The sequence below is a fragment of the Zootoca vivipara genome, chromosome 13 (genome assembly GCF_963506605.1).
Source record: "Zootoca vivipara chromosome 13, rZooViv1.1, whole genome shotgun sequence".
Taxonomy (NCBI): Eukaryota; Metazoa; Chordata; class Lepidosauria; order Squamata; family Lacertidae; genus Zootoca; species Zootoca vivipara.
The window spans coordinates 4,336,595-4,351,998 of NC_083288.1; the positions used below are offsets into that span (position 1 = coordinate 4,336,595).

The 15,404-nt window shown below is 43.5% G+C and overlaps 1 protein-coding gene across 2 annotated transcripts in view; it reads left to right on the forward strand.

Moving 5' to 3' along the window:
* DDC (dopa decarboxylase) overlaps positions 1–15,404 on the forward strand; it is a 64,768-nt gene that overhangs the window by 23,076 nt on the left and 26,288 nt on the right. For both annotated transcript variants that reach the window (XM_035134977.2, XM_035134978.2), the window contains exons 5-10: positions 15–149; positions 2,147–2,290; positions 6,799–6,865; positions 8,664–8,758; positions 11,702–11,769; positions 13,014–13,090. In XM_035134977.2, the coding sequence (XP_034990868.1) occupies positions 15–149; positions 2,147–2,290; positions 6,799–6,865; positions 8,664–8,758; positions 11,702–11,769; positions 13,014–13,090 (586 nt within the window). The remainder of the gene's footprint in view (positions 1–14; positions 150–2,146; positions 2,291–6,798; positions 6,866–8,663; positions 8,759–11,701; positions 11,770–13,013; positions 13,091–15,404) is intronic.

Sequence of the window (15,404 nt, forward strand, 5' to 3'; positions counted from 1 at the left end):
CTCCTTTACTGCAGGGCACGGCCAGCGAAGCTACCTTGGTTGCGCTGCTTGCAGCTAGAAGCAAAGCGATCCATCGGGCACAATCAGGAAATGGAACGCTGACTCAGGGAGACATCATTGGCCGGCTGGTGGCTTATACCTCGGACCAAGTGAGTATTGAGACACTCTGGAGCGGGAATCACCAGCCCAGCACCTGCAGCTGCCGTAGCGCCTGCAAAGAGCTTCAGTGGCACCTCTAGGCAGGGGCCCTAGACCCTGAGCTTTCATATAGAGTAGACATAGATACATAGACATACAAATAAAGATATAGTTTTTGTGCCTGCTAAAAATAAAGTTATGAAGCAAAAAGTACAGGCACCCTTTCATAGCTGCCAAGTCTCCCGTATTCTCCGGGAAATCCCTGTTTTTCCAGCCTGTTCTTAGCTGAAAAAACGTTTTTTCCCCGGTTTATTCTGGCACGGCGACCATTTTGGAACTGGGCGGAGCATGCTCAGAAGCGACTTTTGATGCTGCTCTGCCCAGTTCCAAAATGGCTGCATTGTGACTTCTATTTTATGTATTATTGGTTTCCTTTTTCTTTTTTGCTGGTCTATGGCCATAATAAAGATATTATTATTATTATTATTATTATTATTATTATTATTATTATCCACTTTTGAAGTGGCTCCTTGGGAATGGACAAGCATACTTTTAAACAAGTGTGCGAAATTACCTACTCTTTTCTGGTAGAAAAAGAAGCTGATGAAGGGGAGATATAAGGTTTAAGGTCACAGAAACAGGACCGTTATGTATGCAACGAAGCTTTTCTCCTGTTCTCTGAATTCCTCCTGGGCAGTCCCAGCCACGCAGCTTGAAATCAAGTACACCTGCCCCCCCCCCCAACTTGGGATTGTAAATGCCTGATCCTCAATAAGGGATGACAGTCATACTCGCCTGCTGAAGGTCAGGGGATTTTTCTTTTGTCTGCACAAGGATTTGCCTTAAGATGTTTCTGACCTTTTAAGGCAGCCTGTTGCTGAGCTCACAGCTTCTTCTGCATTAAGTTCATAACTGGGTGACTCAGTAATCCAAAAGAAGAGACAGAAAATCCAACCTAAGGATAAATATCAGGTTTAGCAAAGGTAAGATGGTTTAGGAGAATTCAAAAATATGATAAACGGGATTGCTTTCTTTCTCTCTGAATATGGTTGCGTGCTTCCTTAACAATGTTTGGAAGAAGGACATGTGTGTCTGTACTCCAGTTTCTCACTTGTCACGTGTTTGCTCCATCTGAGGCAGATCCACTTGCCCCTTTTAGGCCGCCTCCTCGGAGCATCTCCAGCTAGTATTTTGGGGTTGTATCCTACTCAGAGTAGACCTATTGAAGTTGCAAGCATGACTAACTTATGCTGCAGATGGGAGACTGAGACTTGGATTTATTTGCCTGTCTTCTTTTTAAAAGAGGTGTTGTGTTCTGCATTTTTATTTTTTATATTAAATTTTTATTGGATTTACAATAATGAAAAATAATACAGCAATACAAAACAATACAAACATATAACAAAGATATAGAAAAAAAGAGAGAAAAGGAAAAGAAAAGCACAAAATTTAGATACCTAATCCTGATCTTTTCACATTGACTATAGGGACCTCCTCGGGTTCCCACCCGCTACGCATCCTTGCCAATTTAAAATTTAGCAATTTCCAAAACATTTTAATAACAGTTTCTGAAATTATTGTACATCTATCTAATTTACTTAATCTCTAATTCCACAGCTTCTTTATATCCTATATCTGGTCTTAATAAACAACTTTAGCATATTTTTTATTAATACAATTTAAAATCTTTCCATTCTTCTGTCGCTTCTTCTCCCCGGTTGCGGATTCTTCCGGTCATCTCAGCCAATTCCATATACTCCATCATATTCATCTGCCACTCATCAACTGTTGGTATTTCATGAGACTTCCAGTTCTTGCATGTTTAAACTTTAACATGTTTTGTGTGTGATGGCTCTTCCCTTTTTTAATTAATTAATTAGTAAGTTAGTTAGTTAGTTAATTTTAGCAATAAGAACAAACACTTGTGTGAAGGAATAAGTAAATCCAATAAACTAAGCTTTGTATGCAAATATGTTTTAAAGACACATTTTCTCCCATTTAATTGCAGGCTCATTCATCGGTTGAAAAGGATGGCTTGATTGCTGGAGTTCAAATCAAGCTGCTCCCCACAGATGACACATTCGCTGTACGTGGGTCAGCCCTAAGGAAAGCTGTAGACAAAGATAAAGCCGCTGGCCTCATTCCATTCTTTGTAAGTTCTGAGAGCTCAATGTTAGTTAATGGCTGTAATGCCCAATGAATTAAGTAGACAACTAGGGTTGCCAACCCGGGAACTGGCCTGCTTCTCTGTGCCTTTAACAGCACCCAGAAGGAGAGCAGCAGCGCTCTATGTCATGCTGCCATTTGAAGAAAAGCAAGCTCAGGGCCCCCTCTAAGTTGCCAGCTGTATTTGCAAGAGGCAACCTGTCCCTGCTCCTGATGTGATTACAATGTTGTAATACGGGTTACAAATTGGGTTAGAGTCATTGGCTGCTACAGACTCGGCATAAAAAAAACAACCTCCCCCCTCCCAGGACAACAGATGTTTTTTAGCTTTTGGCTATGGATAAAAGGAGCTTCAAGGTCACACACAAGGTCACAGGAAAGGCATCCAGGAGAATGAAGTATAGCTGAGCTTCATCTCTTGTGATAAGGCCTAAAGCCTGAGCTCCTTCTTGAGGCGTGTGTGTTACTGCATTTAGCTTTAATTTGGATCTACAGTAGCTGTTTCCACTGAAATCAGTGTCTGGTCTGGTTTGGCCTACCAGGAGTGTAGACTCCTGGAGAGGAGGTCACAGCCATGTTGCTGCTCCCTGGTCCTTTTTGTGCCCATGAACTAAGCCAGGATTTGGCTCCGAGTGCTACCCAAATTTCGATTCATGGTTATTGTTGTTGTTGATGATGTGTTTATAACCGACCTTTTCCCCTGACAGACACTCAAGGCAGCTTACAGATAAAAATAAAGAACCACTAAAACACAGGGAAAACAGTCATTAAAAACAATTGAACATTGAATGTTTAATTTGATAGAATGATTGATAGAACGGTTAAGCTCGCTCCTCACTAACCAGAATCTTTCCCTACAGGAAACCCACTTGCAAAGCAGCACCCCACATAATTCACCTCCTTTGCTCTCGGTGGGGGGAGGGAGAAGAAAATGCAACTTCTCTTTCCTCTGCCCTCCTCTTGGCCCTGTGTTAAATTAGGGCCTCTATATATATATATAAAATTAAATATTAACCAAACTTCCTGAATTAATTTGGGACTGGATCTGGGGTGGGTTGACCTGCTTGCTGCCAACCCGGATTGAAGCCACAGGGCAGAACAAGTGGTCTGTACACAGCCCTAGTATTTATGTCGTCCAATAACTAAGGTTTTCTGGGCAGCTTTCAGTTTTATTAAAAAAAATAAAACCATAAACCCATAAAATCTAAGGGAGCATAAAACCAGCAGTAGAAGATAACCACCATTTCAAAAAACGGACACCATTAATGAAAGATCTGATCTTCAGAGCCATCCAAAGGGTCTATGAGTCATTTAAAATTCATAAAAATGAAGAGATTGAAAAGCCTGGGGAAATGAAAAAGTCTTTATCTGGCATTGAAAGACCACAACGTAGGTTCTAGGCAAGCCTCTCTGAGGAGGGGGGTCCCATGACTGGAGCAGGACACTGAAGAGACATGGTAGAGCCACTGCTGGGCCAAATCCTTTGCCCCTTTGTCATCTCTAGCGAGTAAACTTGTTGGAGCATTATACAAAACCTGTTTGAGCGGAGATGACAGTTGGGCAGGAAAAGAGACTATGCCAAACCAAGAAGCAGCAACAAAAGCAATAAAAATAGTTCATTGAATGTCAGGTTTCAGCCTGGCCCCAGTTGGGAGTCTCCTCAGAGGAATGTGGGAATTAGATTCTCGGTCCCATTTAGCGAGCTACGGAAAGGAAGAGACTGAGTTGTTTAACCCTTTGGTTTGTTCCCTTCCTACAAAAATTACACAAGACGCTGTCTTTTAAAGTTTAAATAACAAATAACTTTTACGCTGTGTGCAGGCAGCCCCCCCATTTATCTGGGGGTTATGTTCCAGGGCACCGCACACATTGGTGAAATCACATATAATTGAAAACCATTGAAAAAGCCTGAAAACACCCCGTTCCGCCCCGCTCTGCCCTCTTAGTGATGTTTCAGTGATGTTTTTATGATGTTTCTGAGTCACTTCTGGGTTTGGTACAATGTGCGTATATATGGTCGCACACAGATTGAATAATAATAATAAAGTATTATTTATACCCTGCCCATCTGGGCGGCTTCCAACAAAATATTAACATACAATGAATGCACGTGAATGGGGGCTGCCTGTACTTGCACTTGGTGGGTCAAATATACAAGGCAGGGAGGTGTTTCTTATGTTAATGATACATCTTACATAGATTTGTATCTAAGACAAAAACTGTCAGAGATGGACTAACTCTGAGGCAGACAGCTGCACAACAGAACAGACCTGCTGCTCAGGTGCTCTAACACCTGAGATAGTTCTCAGCTGCCCAAACGGCTCCAAATGACATCACTGCCTCTGGATATAATAAGCAAATTATATGCTAGACATCTTAGTGGGAAACTCTGTGACTGGATTGAAAATGAGAACATACTCGATGATGCACAGGCAGGGGAGATCCACAATAGATCACTCTTTGATTTTGCAACATCTGGCTGAAAAATACATGACCCAACATAATCCCCATTTATTTGCAGCATTCGTAGACTTTAAAGCAGCTTTTGATTCTATCTCAAGAACTCGCTTATGGGACAAACTCAGAAAGTCAACAATAGACCATCGTCTGCTGCTGTTAATATCTAAATTCTATAGCAACACAAGACTCTGAGTAAGATGTAACCGGGCAGGTCAACTCTCCAATCCAATTAGAACAGCTAAGGGAATCAAACAAGCATGCATATTGCCCCCTTTTTAATATCTATATAAACTCCCTCATTGCACATCTTCAAGGGGCAGATATACATGCCCCAAAACTAGCAGACAAAAGGTTGCCTATCCTGCTTTATGCAGATGATGCTGTTATCTTGTCCCAGACACAGATCGGCCTCCAAAGAGCTCTCAAGAAACTAGCGCAATACTGCAAGGAGGAGCAATTAACAATTATCAAAAAACAAAAATCACGGTCTTCCCTAACAAAAGGAAAACTTACAGATGGCGCATAGATAAGCAAGACATTGAACAAGTGACATGCTTTAAATATCTAGGAGTTGTCTTCCAAGCTTCAAGCAAGAAAACTGCCCACATTAACTACACCTCCTACACAGCACAAAAAAGCACGTCAGCAATCCTAAGATTTCACCGAGCTAAGGGAGGAAATTTCAATCAAGCTATTAAACTATTTGTTGCAAGACCTACAGCACAATTATTATATGGTGCACAATTTGTCCCCCTCTCTAATTTGGACCCTTATGAAAGAATTCAATCAGGATTTCTCAGGTCAATTTTTCAAACCCCGAAATGTGTCCCAAATGCTGTTTTGCGACTAGAAGCGGGCCTATATAGGATCGAAGCCAAAGTGTGGCTAGTCACTCTGTACACTTGGCTAAGACTTAATAAGACTTCAGTTGGGCTGCTCCCCCTGATGCTCCTTGATAAATTCCAAACAAACTGGTGGAAGGGCATTCTAAGAAAATTATCCACATATGGTCTCTCTCCAGAGTATCTTTTAAGTTTGGAATTGGGAGGAGCCAAGAACATAATTAAAGAACAAATTAGGGACACAGAAACCCAAAATGATTTTAACCAACTCTCCATAATTTACAGATCTCTTTATGATTCCCAAAGACTCCAACCAGCAAATTACCTTAAGTCACTAGATAACTCTAAACATCGTTGGGCATTTTCCAGGGCTCGTTTTAATGCTATCCCCTCAGCACTTTTAGAGGGCATATATCATAATATACCAATCAATCAAAGATTGTGCCCATGTGATTGTAATAAGATTGAATCCATCGGGCACGTCCTCTTATACTGCCCACTGTACTGTGACACAAGAAAAGAACTGATCGAACCGCCGTTGGGGAAATTGCCTGGTTGCTCAGAGGAGGCTTATATCAGGCACCTCCTCGCTGATAAAGATTTGGATATCACCAGGCCTCTTGCAAAATTTTGTTTTATTGCGACAAGAGTAAGACAGGCCGTGGTGTCAACAATGACCAGTGACTGAGAATTGAAGTTTAACCCTGGAAGGAATGCTGTTCTTAATGTCAATAGGCTGTAGAGATTCATTAATTTAAAATTCTAAAATTCTAAATTCTAACTTCATATGTAAATTTTAATTCCTTGAAGTGGATTTTAATCTTTTAACATAATTTAAATTTCTAATCTTATATCTGACTTATGGATTGTTTTAACTCGTTCTCTTTGACCGCAATAAAGATTTGTTGTTGTACTTAATATGGAGCCAGTCTGGACTTGTTTTAGCTGAAAATACCACCACTACTCCCAAACATGCACAAATGCGTGCACACTCAAGATCCTCAGATTTTGTATTGAGAAATGCTGCATGAAATTACTGTAGTTCGTATTAGTTCTATGTAGCTAATCTTGTACCTTCTCAAAGAATGCTGAAAGTTTTCGTTTTGGTGTGTTGATTGCTGATTCTCTTCTTCAATTAGATTTATTTTGTTGATGTTGTTGCTGCTACTGCTTTTTGTTTTTGGTCCCATAGTTTTGTGCAACACTTGGAACCACAACATGCTGCTCCTTTGACAAACTGTCAGAACTGGGTCCTATTTGTAAGTCAACAATTATTTATTTTGTCTCAGAGTTGGGAAAATATTGCTACCATTTAAATTCCAATAAATTTCACTTGTCACATCATTAAATACTTTCAGTGAGATGTGTTCATATTGTTTAACTAAACAAATAAACAAACTGGGTTTGTTTGAATTTAGTATGTTGTCAAACCTGTTCCATCTGGGAGCAGAATGAAACTATTACCCTGGAGACCTGCCTCTTCTCTGAAAAAAGTCCCTGAGTTAGCTCCTTCCTGTTCTATTGCAAGTGTGTACCTGGGTGGCGCTGTGGGTTAAACCACAGAGCCTAGGGCTTACCGGTCAGAAGGTCGGCGGTTTGAATCCCCGCGACGGAGAGAGCTCCCACCGCTCGGTCCTTGCTCCTGCCAACCTAGCAGTTTGAAAGCACGTCAAAGTGCAAGTAGATAAATAGGTACTGCTCTGGTGGGAAGGTAAACGACGTTTCTGTGTGCTGCTCTGGTTCGCCAGAAGTGGCTTTGTCATGCTGGCCACATGACCAGGAAGCTGTACGCCGGCTCCCTCGGCCAATAACCCGAGATGAGTGCTGCAACCCCAGTTGGTCACAACTGGACCTAATGGTCAGGGGTCCCTTTACCTTTACCTGGATTCACAGGCTGCCAAGTTTTCCCTTTTCTCGCGAGGAAGCCTATTCAGCATAAGGGAAAATCCCTTTAAAAAAGGGATAACTTGGCAGCTATGGCAACACTCATGTATGTTCATATGCACACTGCTGAGAGGTTTAGGATCTTTTGCTGCAGTTATGACTTGTGCTTGCTATGGATGTGTGTTAACCCTTAATCTTATGCCCATGAGAAGCTCTCCCACAGAGGACTAAAAAAGCTTGGTTTATTTGGGATTCTGTAACTTTAACATAAATCAATAAAGTAAGATAGTTATCTGGAGTCTCTGCCTTCTCCCATTCTGTCACAGGATCACAGTTTATAGTTCACAGTTCCACATAAGGCCTTCAAAGCCACTTACTGACTAAAAACAAACTTGGAAAAACACAGGAAAAGTATTTATTTTATAACAAGACTGGTTCCCCCCCCCCGACTTTTTAATGTGATATTCTGTTGCAGAAAAAGATTAGAGTTTTGTAGCACCTTGAAAATTAGTCCATGAATCTTGGGTGGTGTGAGGGGGAAAGGGTACAGAGAGCCCCCCCCCATCCTGAGGAGCAGCTCCTCCACCAGCAGTAGCGCCAGCGGGGAGGGGGGAAGAGTCCAGTGAGGAAGGAGGAAGGAGGAGACGGGGCTCTGGCAGCATAGGAGAGCCCCTGCTGCACGTGGGACAGGAATTACGCAGGAGGGAACGGGGGAGGAGATTTGGGGTGCCCAGACTCTTATGTTGGAAGAAGACGCGGAGCGCGCCATTCCAGGGTTCTGGGTCAGACTGAGAGGATGTATCCTGTATAGCTCTAGCACTGTAAATAGCCTGCACTTAATAAAAGCATGAAAAGGCAAAGGTCTGGAGAGTCGTTACTCTAGAGTAGTCGCAACGCATCCCCTGTGACAGGTGGCATAAGCTATTGTCACAAGATGACTCTGTGCTCACAGCTGGCCTGTTGCTGCACTTCCTAACCATTTTGATCACCCTCTAGAATTAGCATGTGTCCTTTAGAACATTGCAGCGTTTTAGATTAGCTGCGTTATATAGAAATACTTTTTTTTTTTTTAAAAAAGACATTTAGAAACCTGAAACCCAGCCCTACCCACATTACTGATTGTTCAGTTAGGTGAGTTATTAAAAATGGTTCCTATGATTCTCCACCTTCTAGGCAATGAGGAGAATATTTGGATGCATGTTGACGCAGCCTATGCTGGGAGCTCATTCGTCTGCCCTGAATTCCGCCACCTTCTCAATGGAGTGGAGGTAAGCAATAGCAATGAAAACTCAAAATGAAATCCAGGCAGAATCTTTAGCTGCTAATAACCTGATTTTACCACTTTTATCATCATGCACATGTCTGATGCAGTGGATGAATGGGTGGCTTGGCGAAGTTTTGCTTCCGTATTTTTCTCTTCCTTATGCAGCTAAAATACCCTGGTATTCTGCCTCCCGGCCTCTATGTATATTAAGATCACACCTTCCTGCCCTGGTGCACCTGTTGTGCCAGTACCTTGGGGTCCTTTCCCTTTCCCTTTATGACCATAGTGTTAAAGTCCAGAGTACACACACCTGAATTATGCAATCGGTCTTCCAGATAAAACTTGTGGATCAGCTTTGTTATTTGAGGTCTAAGCATATTGGATGTTGTGTATCTACACCCTATTCAAATATTATATTGTTATGTTATATTATATGGTAACCTTGGAGGGTGAACAGGGAAGGGGGGGCAACAACCTCTTGGCTGTAGCTGATGCTCTTCTTAAAGCTGGAAGAAACAAATTACAAAGGCTCCTTTAAACATGGTCCTGGTCAGTTGCATAGGGAATCTTGAATGTCTCCTAGAAGTACAATTTGTAGAGGGTGCGTGGAGTCCCTATTGCTGTTAAGCTACACATGGCACCTGCAAGGGAGCCAAAGAGCTTGCAAACTGCATTTTGACAGATTGGGGGGGGGGCGACAAAATGAGAGGAAGGGTGAGAAGTAAAGGAAGAGCCATTGTGCATGAAACAGACATTGATTTGAGACAGCGGCTGGATTACTGGTTTGGGTAGAAGAAGCCGCCGTTGTCAGCTCTGAGACTGTTGGACTCAGTTGCTGACACTTACAGTATTCTGCCTTTTTGCTGTCACCGCCTGCCGCTTCTTAGCTACCACTGTAATTGTTGCAAATAAAAAGACTGGCAAAAAAGCAAAGGAAGACTTTCCCTGCCCTCTTGCTGGACTGTCTCCTCTGAACCTCCCTCTGCTTGGAGAAGGGAGATGGGGAAGCTTGCCTTTCCATCTTGAGTAGCTATGGAAATATTTTCAAGCAATTATCTGAAACAACATGATCATTTAGTGACCGCTTTCCCCATCTGCATCTGTTTTGAAAACCACAGGAGAATACATTCCAAATGCAGAACAGGGAAGCTGAATAGTATGTGCAGAATTACCAAAGGGCATTCTGTTTCACGAACTGTATAAATGATAGGTGACTTTTCATTTTTTCAGTAATGCTGGGCTGCGTTTCATGTGCATCCTTAGATAAGGGCAATGCAATTTCCTGAGTCTCTTTTCCAGACTGTCAGATAAACTCCTGGTCTTCCTTGACATTAAAGGGGGAAAATATTACTGTTTGCTGAATGTCCCTAAATAATGCCAATGTGTAAGAGCTAATAAATGAAAAGAAGCACAAAAGCCCTAGCCAATAAAGCACCCTCCTTTCTCGTTTTTATCAGCAAAGCTTGCTGTAATTTCCTGTGCAGGTTTCACTGGCTCCTGAAGGAAATGAATCATCACTTCCATGGTGTTTCAAGCGTCAGTGTGGCAACCATTCAACAAGTCTAAATAGATGGCCTCCCTCTAGCCATATGGCCTCCCCTCCTTCCCCCTCCACAGCACAATACTTCTTCACAAAAGGCCTGTATGCAAATGGAGAAGCTGGTGCGATTGCAATTGGCTAAACAGAAATAAACTGGTGTTGCAAAGCGCCATTTTTCTTCATATGCTTTCAGAAACCACAAAATCAACCTACATTATTATTTGTTAACTTCGCAGAATGGGTAGTTTCTTTCAGCTTCCTCTGCCACATGTGGAAAGGCTTGCTCATTTGAAGGCGGGGGGGGGGGGGGGGAAGCTGCAACTCTGTTGGTCGAGGTGGCTCATTAAGGCAGGAGGGAAGCCTGCAGGATTGGTGAGAGGAGGATTTCATCTTGGAATCTGCTGCTTTTTTTGCTTCCAGGACAAGCTTTCTTTCTTCCTGCCCAGTGCCTGCCTCTCCTTGCCATGTGGCCCCTGACAACCCCAGATCATTATGGGTGCCGTGACCCAACCTGAGGTGATCCAGGATTGCCTCCACCTAAGTCAGGCAAAACCCGGATCCCTTGGCCTAATTCAGATTGGCCTGATTTGGTTCAGGATTCAGCCTAATCTGGTGTGTGGCGCTACAGAATGGGATAAAATGTATAACACGTATACTCAACCCTTGGGACGGCCTCCCTACAAGCATCCATGCTGAGCAGGCCTTGCCCCCCAAGCAAGGCAGAGACCTTAAAAGCTCTTTTTGTCTGGGTTTTCTTGGCACAGTAAGGACTTTTAAGCTCTCTGTTTTTCTTGTCAGGCCAAGCCTGCACAACATGCTGGCTCTGGAAGCTTGGGGGGATGATCACGAGATCTCATGGGAACTCGGACACACCTGAGAGATCTTGCGAGAGCATCCCAGAGCCTGTGCACTGAGTGGAGAGCTTAAAATCTCTCTCTGCACTGGGAAAACTTTAAACTTGTGCAATTTCAACCATTTTTCTCCATGGTTGTTCCCCAAATCCAGAATTGCAGAGTGAATTCCTAATTTCTTAAGCTTCTCCACTAGGTCTCCGCTTTGATGCATCGTATATCGTGCAAGGTTGAAATTGCACAAGTTAAATGCACATAAGAAGTGATTGTATTGTACTTTGAAATTGATGAATAGAATCCTAAATAAAACCTTCAGAATATGAAAAGCACTTCACCATCCCATCCAGCAAAAACTCTTATGGTAGTAAGGGAGTTGTTCTTCAAAATCCCTGTCTGTGAATGTTGCTGTTGAACTTCACCAGAATTCTCTAAATATCCCAATAATTGATGAAAGCACCTCACAGACACACTGGAAAATCTGCCAAGGCTGTCAAGCTAGAAATATTGATCTAGTGGTTGTAATAATTTTCCTGATGGTTTTTTTTAATCCTTTCAGTTTGCAGATTCATTTAACTTCAACCCACACAAATGGCTCTTAGTAAATTTTGACTGTTCTACTATGTGGTAAGTATGAAGTGCAAAAATGAAGAGTTTGCATGTAATGTTAAACCATTATTTAATGAACAAACCTTTGGCTCAAGCCATAATATATTCTGCAGATAATCAAAGGAACTAAGTCAAGAGGTTCAGCCAGGCAGGGCCATCTTAACCATATCTGGCGCCCTGGTGCCAAGATCCCTCCGGCGCCCCCCGTGAGTGAGGCGGGCAGGAGGGGCGCTGAGAGGCGCGGAGGAGACAGCCCCAGGCTCGCGCTCCCTGCGTGCCTCCGCAGAGCGGCCTGAAGCCGCTCAAAAACTGAGAGGCACAGAGAAGGCAGCCCCAGGCTCACACTCACCTTGCGAAGCTCCGGAGGCACGCGGGGAGCGCGAGCCTGGGGCCGCCGCACTGCGCCTCTCAGCTGTTCAGGCGGCCCCAGGCTCGTGTTCCCCACGCGCCTCCAGAGAGCTGCCTGAAGCCGCTCAACAGCAGAGGCGCGCGGAGGCAGACTCCAGTGTTCAGCGCCCCTTCCGCAGGTGCCCTGGCACCTTGTGCCACCCAGCCTGGGCCTAGGGACGGCCCTGCAGCCAGGTCCTGTTTCTTACTCCTCATTAACATCACAATGTAATGTGATGTGTGGACCAGGGCTGTGAATTCACTACTCTTTTAAAGCACATTCTAAACACATTTTCCTCTCAAATAATTCTAGGCACTGGAACTTGTTTAAGGTTGCTTGGAATTGTGACTGTGAGAGGTAAACTACAGTGCCCAGAATTCTCTGAGGGAAATAACTTGCTTTGAATGTGCTTCAGACGTATAGCACTTCCATAGCTATTGCTCATCTCTGTTTCTTCCAAGACGGGTTTTTTAACTTCTTTTGAAGAAATGTGGTAGCGGTGATGTTAGCGCTGTTAGTTTAATGAAATTACTCAGGAACAGCGCACATATTGTGCGGCATTGTGCTACCAAGGTTTATTACACTTGAAATGAATTTGAAAGGAAATCTAGGAAAAGTATATGCTAGTTTCAGATACAAAGTAGTTGGAAAAAAATGATGTTTCATTAGGTTAAATTCTACGTTAATCAAATCTGACACAAGAAGAAAAGCAGCTCGTGCTTGTATGACTTGCATATGAATTGGGTCCTTCTGTTTCACATAAATTAATGAGGGGTCAAATTTTAACCTGCAATCAAAGCTTTTATATATTTTAATCAAGACAGAAGTAGCTGGTAATGCAATGGCAAATAATCCAAAGTCAATATTTTTTCAGGGTGAAGAAGAGAACAGATTTAACCTGTGCCTTTAAAATAGATCCTGTTTATCTGAAGCACGACCATCAAGAATCAGGTAAAATATTTTATCTTTTCCCTAACTTGAAAATAGCTTTTGGCTGTCACAGTTTGTTTCAGTTCAAATACTTTCAGCGCAGTATTTCAAGAGATTCCCATTTTTTCTTCAAAATACGTGTTAGCCAAGTATGTAAATCAACTTTTCATGAGTTCAGAAAATTGCCTAATTTTACAAGTGTCCAAAGAAATTGACAAAGGGGGGCAGGCCGACTCTCTGATTTTGTGTTCAGTCAATAACAAGGATTAAAATGACCACTGTCACTCTTGAAAGAATCAGAAGATGTCCGCGATGCAGAAAAAGGGTGGATAGGGTATGTTAAGGGAGAAGTGAAGCGATGAATGTTTTGATTCCGAGAGTACATTACATGGGGATATGTTTTGTTGCAAACTGTAGGACTCTCTTGAGCAGCCAAGCAGCTCATTTGACCAATTGCTCATTGTTCCGGTCAGGTTTGATTGCCTGTTGTTGAGAGAGTGAAGCCTGGAATCACCCCCCTGCCCAGGTGGTGAATGATGGCACTGTTGTGACGTGCGGTTCGTGATTTCAGCACTCTTGACATAATATGCTGTAGACAGTTCTCTAGTAACACTTCTTTATTAAAGCAAACAAGACTGAGCTCTGAGGAGAGGAAAGCTACATTTATAGGGACGGGGGACTAGCTAGAAAGGGATACATTTTGGAGGGAACAATATCAGGCAATCACAGTGCTGCCTTTTGGAGGAAACCAATAAGACAGAGGATCCAAATACAGCAGCTTAAATGAACCAATAGCAGCTGTACCTTCTGTAACCAAAAGGCAGTTACTTTACCCTAATGCAAATGCATACAATGGTAATCTATATATATAAAAATGTAAAAATCGTGAAAATCCAGGTTCCACTTTTCTCCGTAACTGCTTGACCGATCGTCCTGAAATTTTGACACAACGATCCAGGCCACTCCCCGCGCGTTGTTGGGGGCAAGAATCCCTCAAATAGCACAGGTACAGACCTGGTTTTCCACCAACTCAAACAGCGCCCTCAAGTGGAATTCCTCCCACAGTACACCCCCTCCCTTCCTGTGAAATCTAAGCCACACCCACAAACCAAATGACATCATCATCAACCAAGCAACTGAAACCAGCAAGGCGGCCATTATCACACCCCTAGGCTTCTGTCAGGCTTCCAGGCCTCCACTAGGCCCGGGGAGGGGGATAACCCACAGCATCGCACTTGGGGGCACGGCAAGGAGTTTTTACTTTACAATTTAGCACCACTACCCCCCCAAACCCCCACCAAATAACCACAAGACAAAAATAAATACCATCCTTCAGAACGTCATGAGATACGCCGGTCACGGAGGGGCGGGGGACAAACAGAATAGATCATGGATCGGGACACGTGGGGGCAGTCACAGGGATTAGCCACAACGTCTGACGTAGTCAAAACAAAATAAAAAATTCCTTCCAGCAGCACCTTAGTTGGTCTTTAAGGTGCTGCTGGAAGGAATATTTTTATTTTGTTTCAACTGAAAACAGGCCTTTTCCAGCAACAAGGTCCAATGAATAGAAGGCAGGGATACGTAATGGGTCAGAACAGGGTGGAGGGGAGACACAGGGATGAAACCTGCCCTCTCCACAGTATCTCGCCTCGACTCAGGGGGACTCTGAGGCTCAGGGGGATCTGAAGGGGGGCTATTACCCTCCATTTCACAATTACTACGACTGAATGCAACGCTCTGCGTCTTTTTTAAAAAAAAACAACAACCATGCACTTTCTCTCCCCAGTTTAAGTCCTCAGATATTTGCAGTGCCCAATTCCAACCCCCTCGATTTACAATCCCCTACCTTCCCCTTGCCACTTCCTGGGTTTTTTTATGGAACTGAACAACTCGGTTGCTTCAGAACGCACCTTCTGTTGCCAGGCCCTTGCAGGGCCAGACAGAGGCCGGGGCCAGGTAGATAATGTGACCCTGTTGTTAACCCTTTTGTTACGTTTTTCATTTTACTGATTGTGAATATGCTGACCAAGGCCCCCTTTGGATTCGGAGGCCCGCGCCAAGTGGCCCATATGATCCCCCTCCTTCTGTCTGGGCCTGTCTGTTGCTACAGGGCTGTGGGGCTTCGCTATTTGACCCCCCCCCCCCGGTCAGGATTTTAAAAGTAGTTCTCTGGGTCCCAGGGCGCATCATCACCCCCAATCCTTAATCTAAATATATAGAAATGTTCATGATGCGTGCACAGGGGCCAATGTATGGAGATACAGGGGGGAGGGGACAATAGAGGGCTCACACAAAAGTAAATACTGGGAATTGGAACCCAGAAACTGACAGT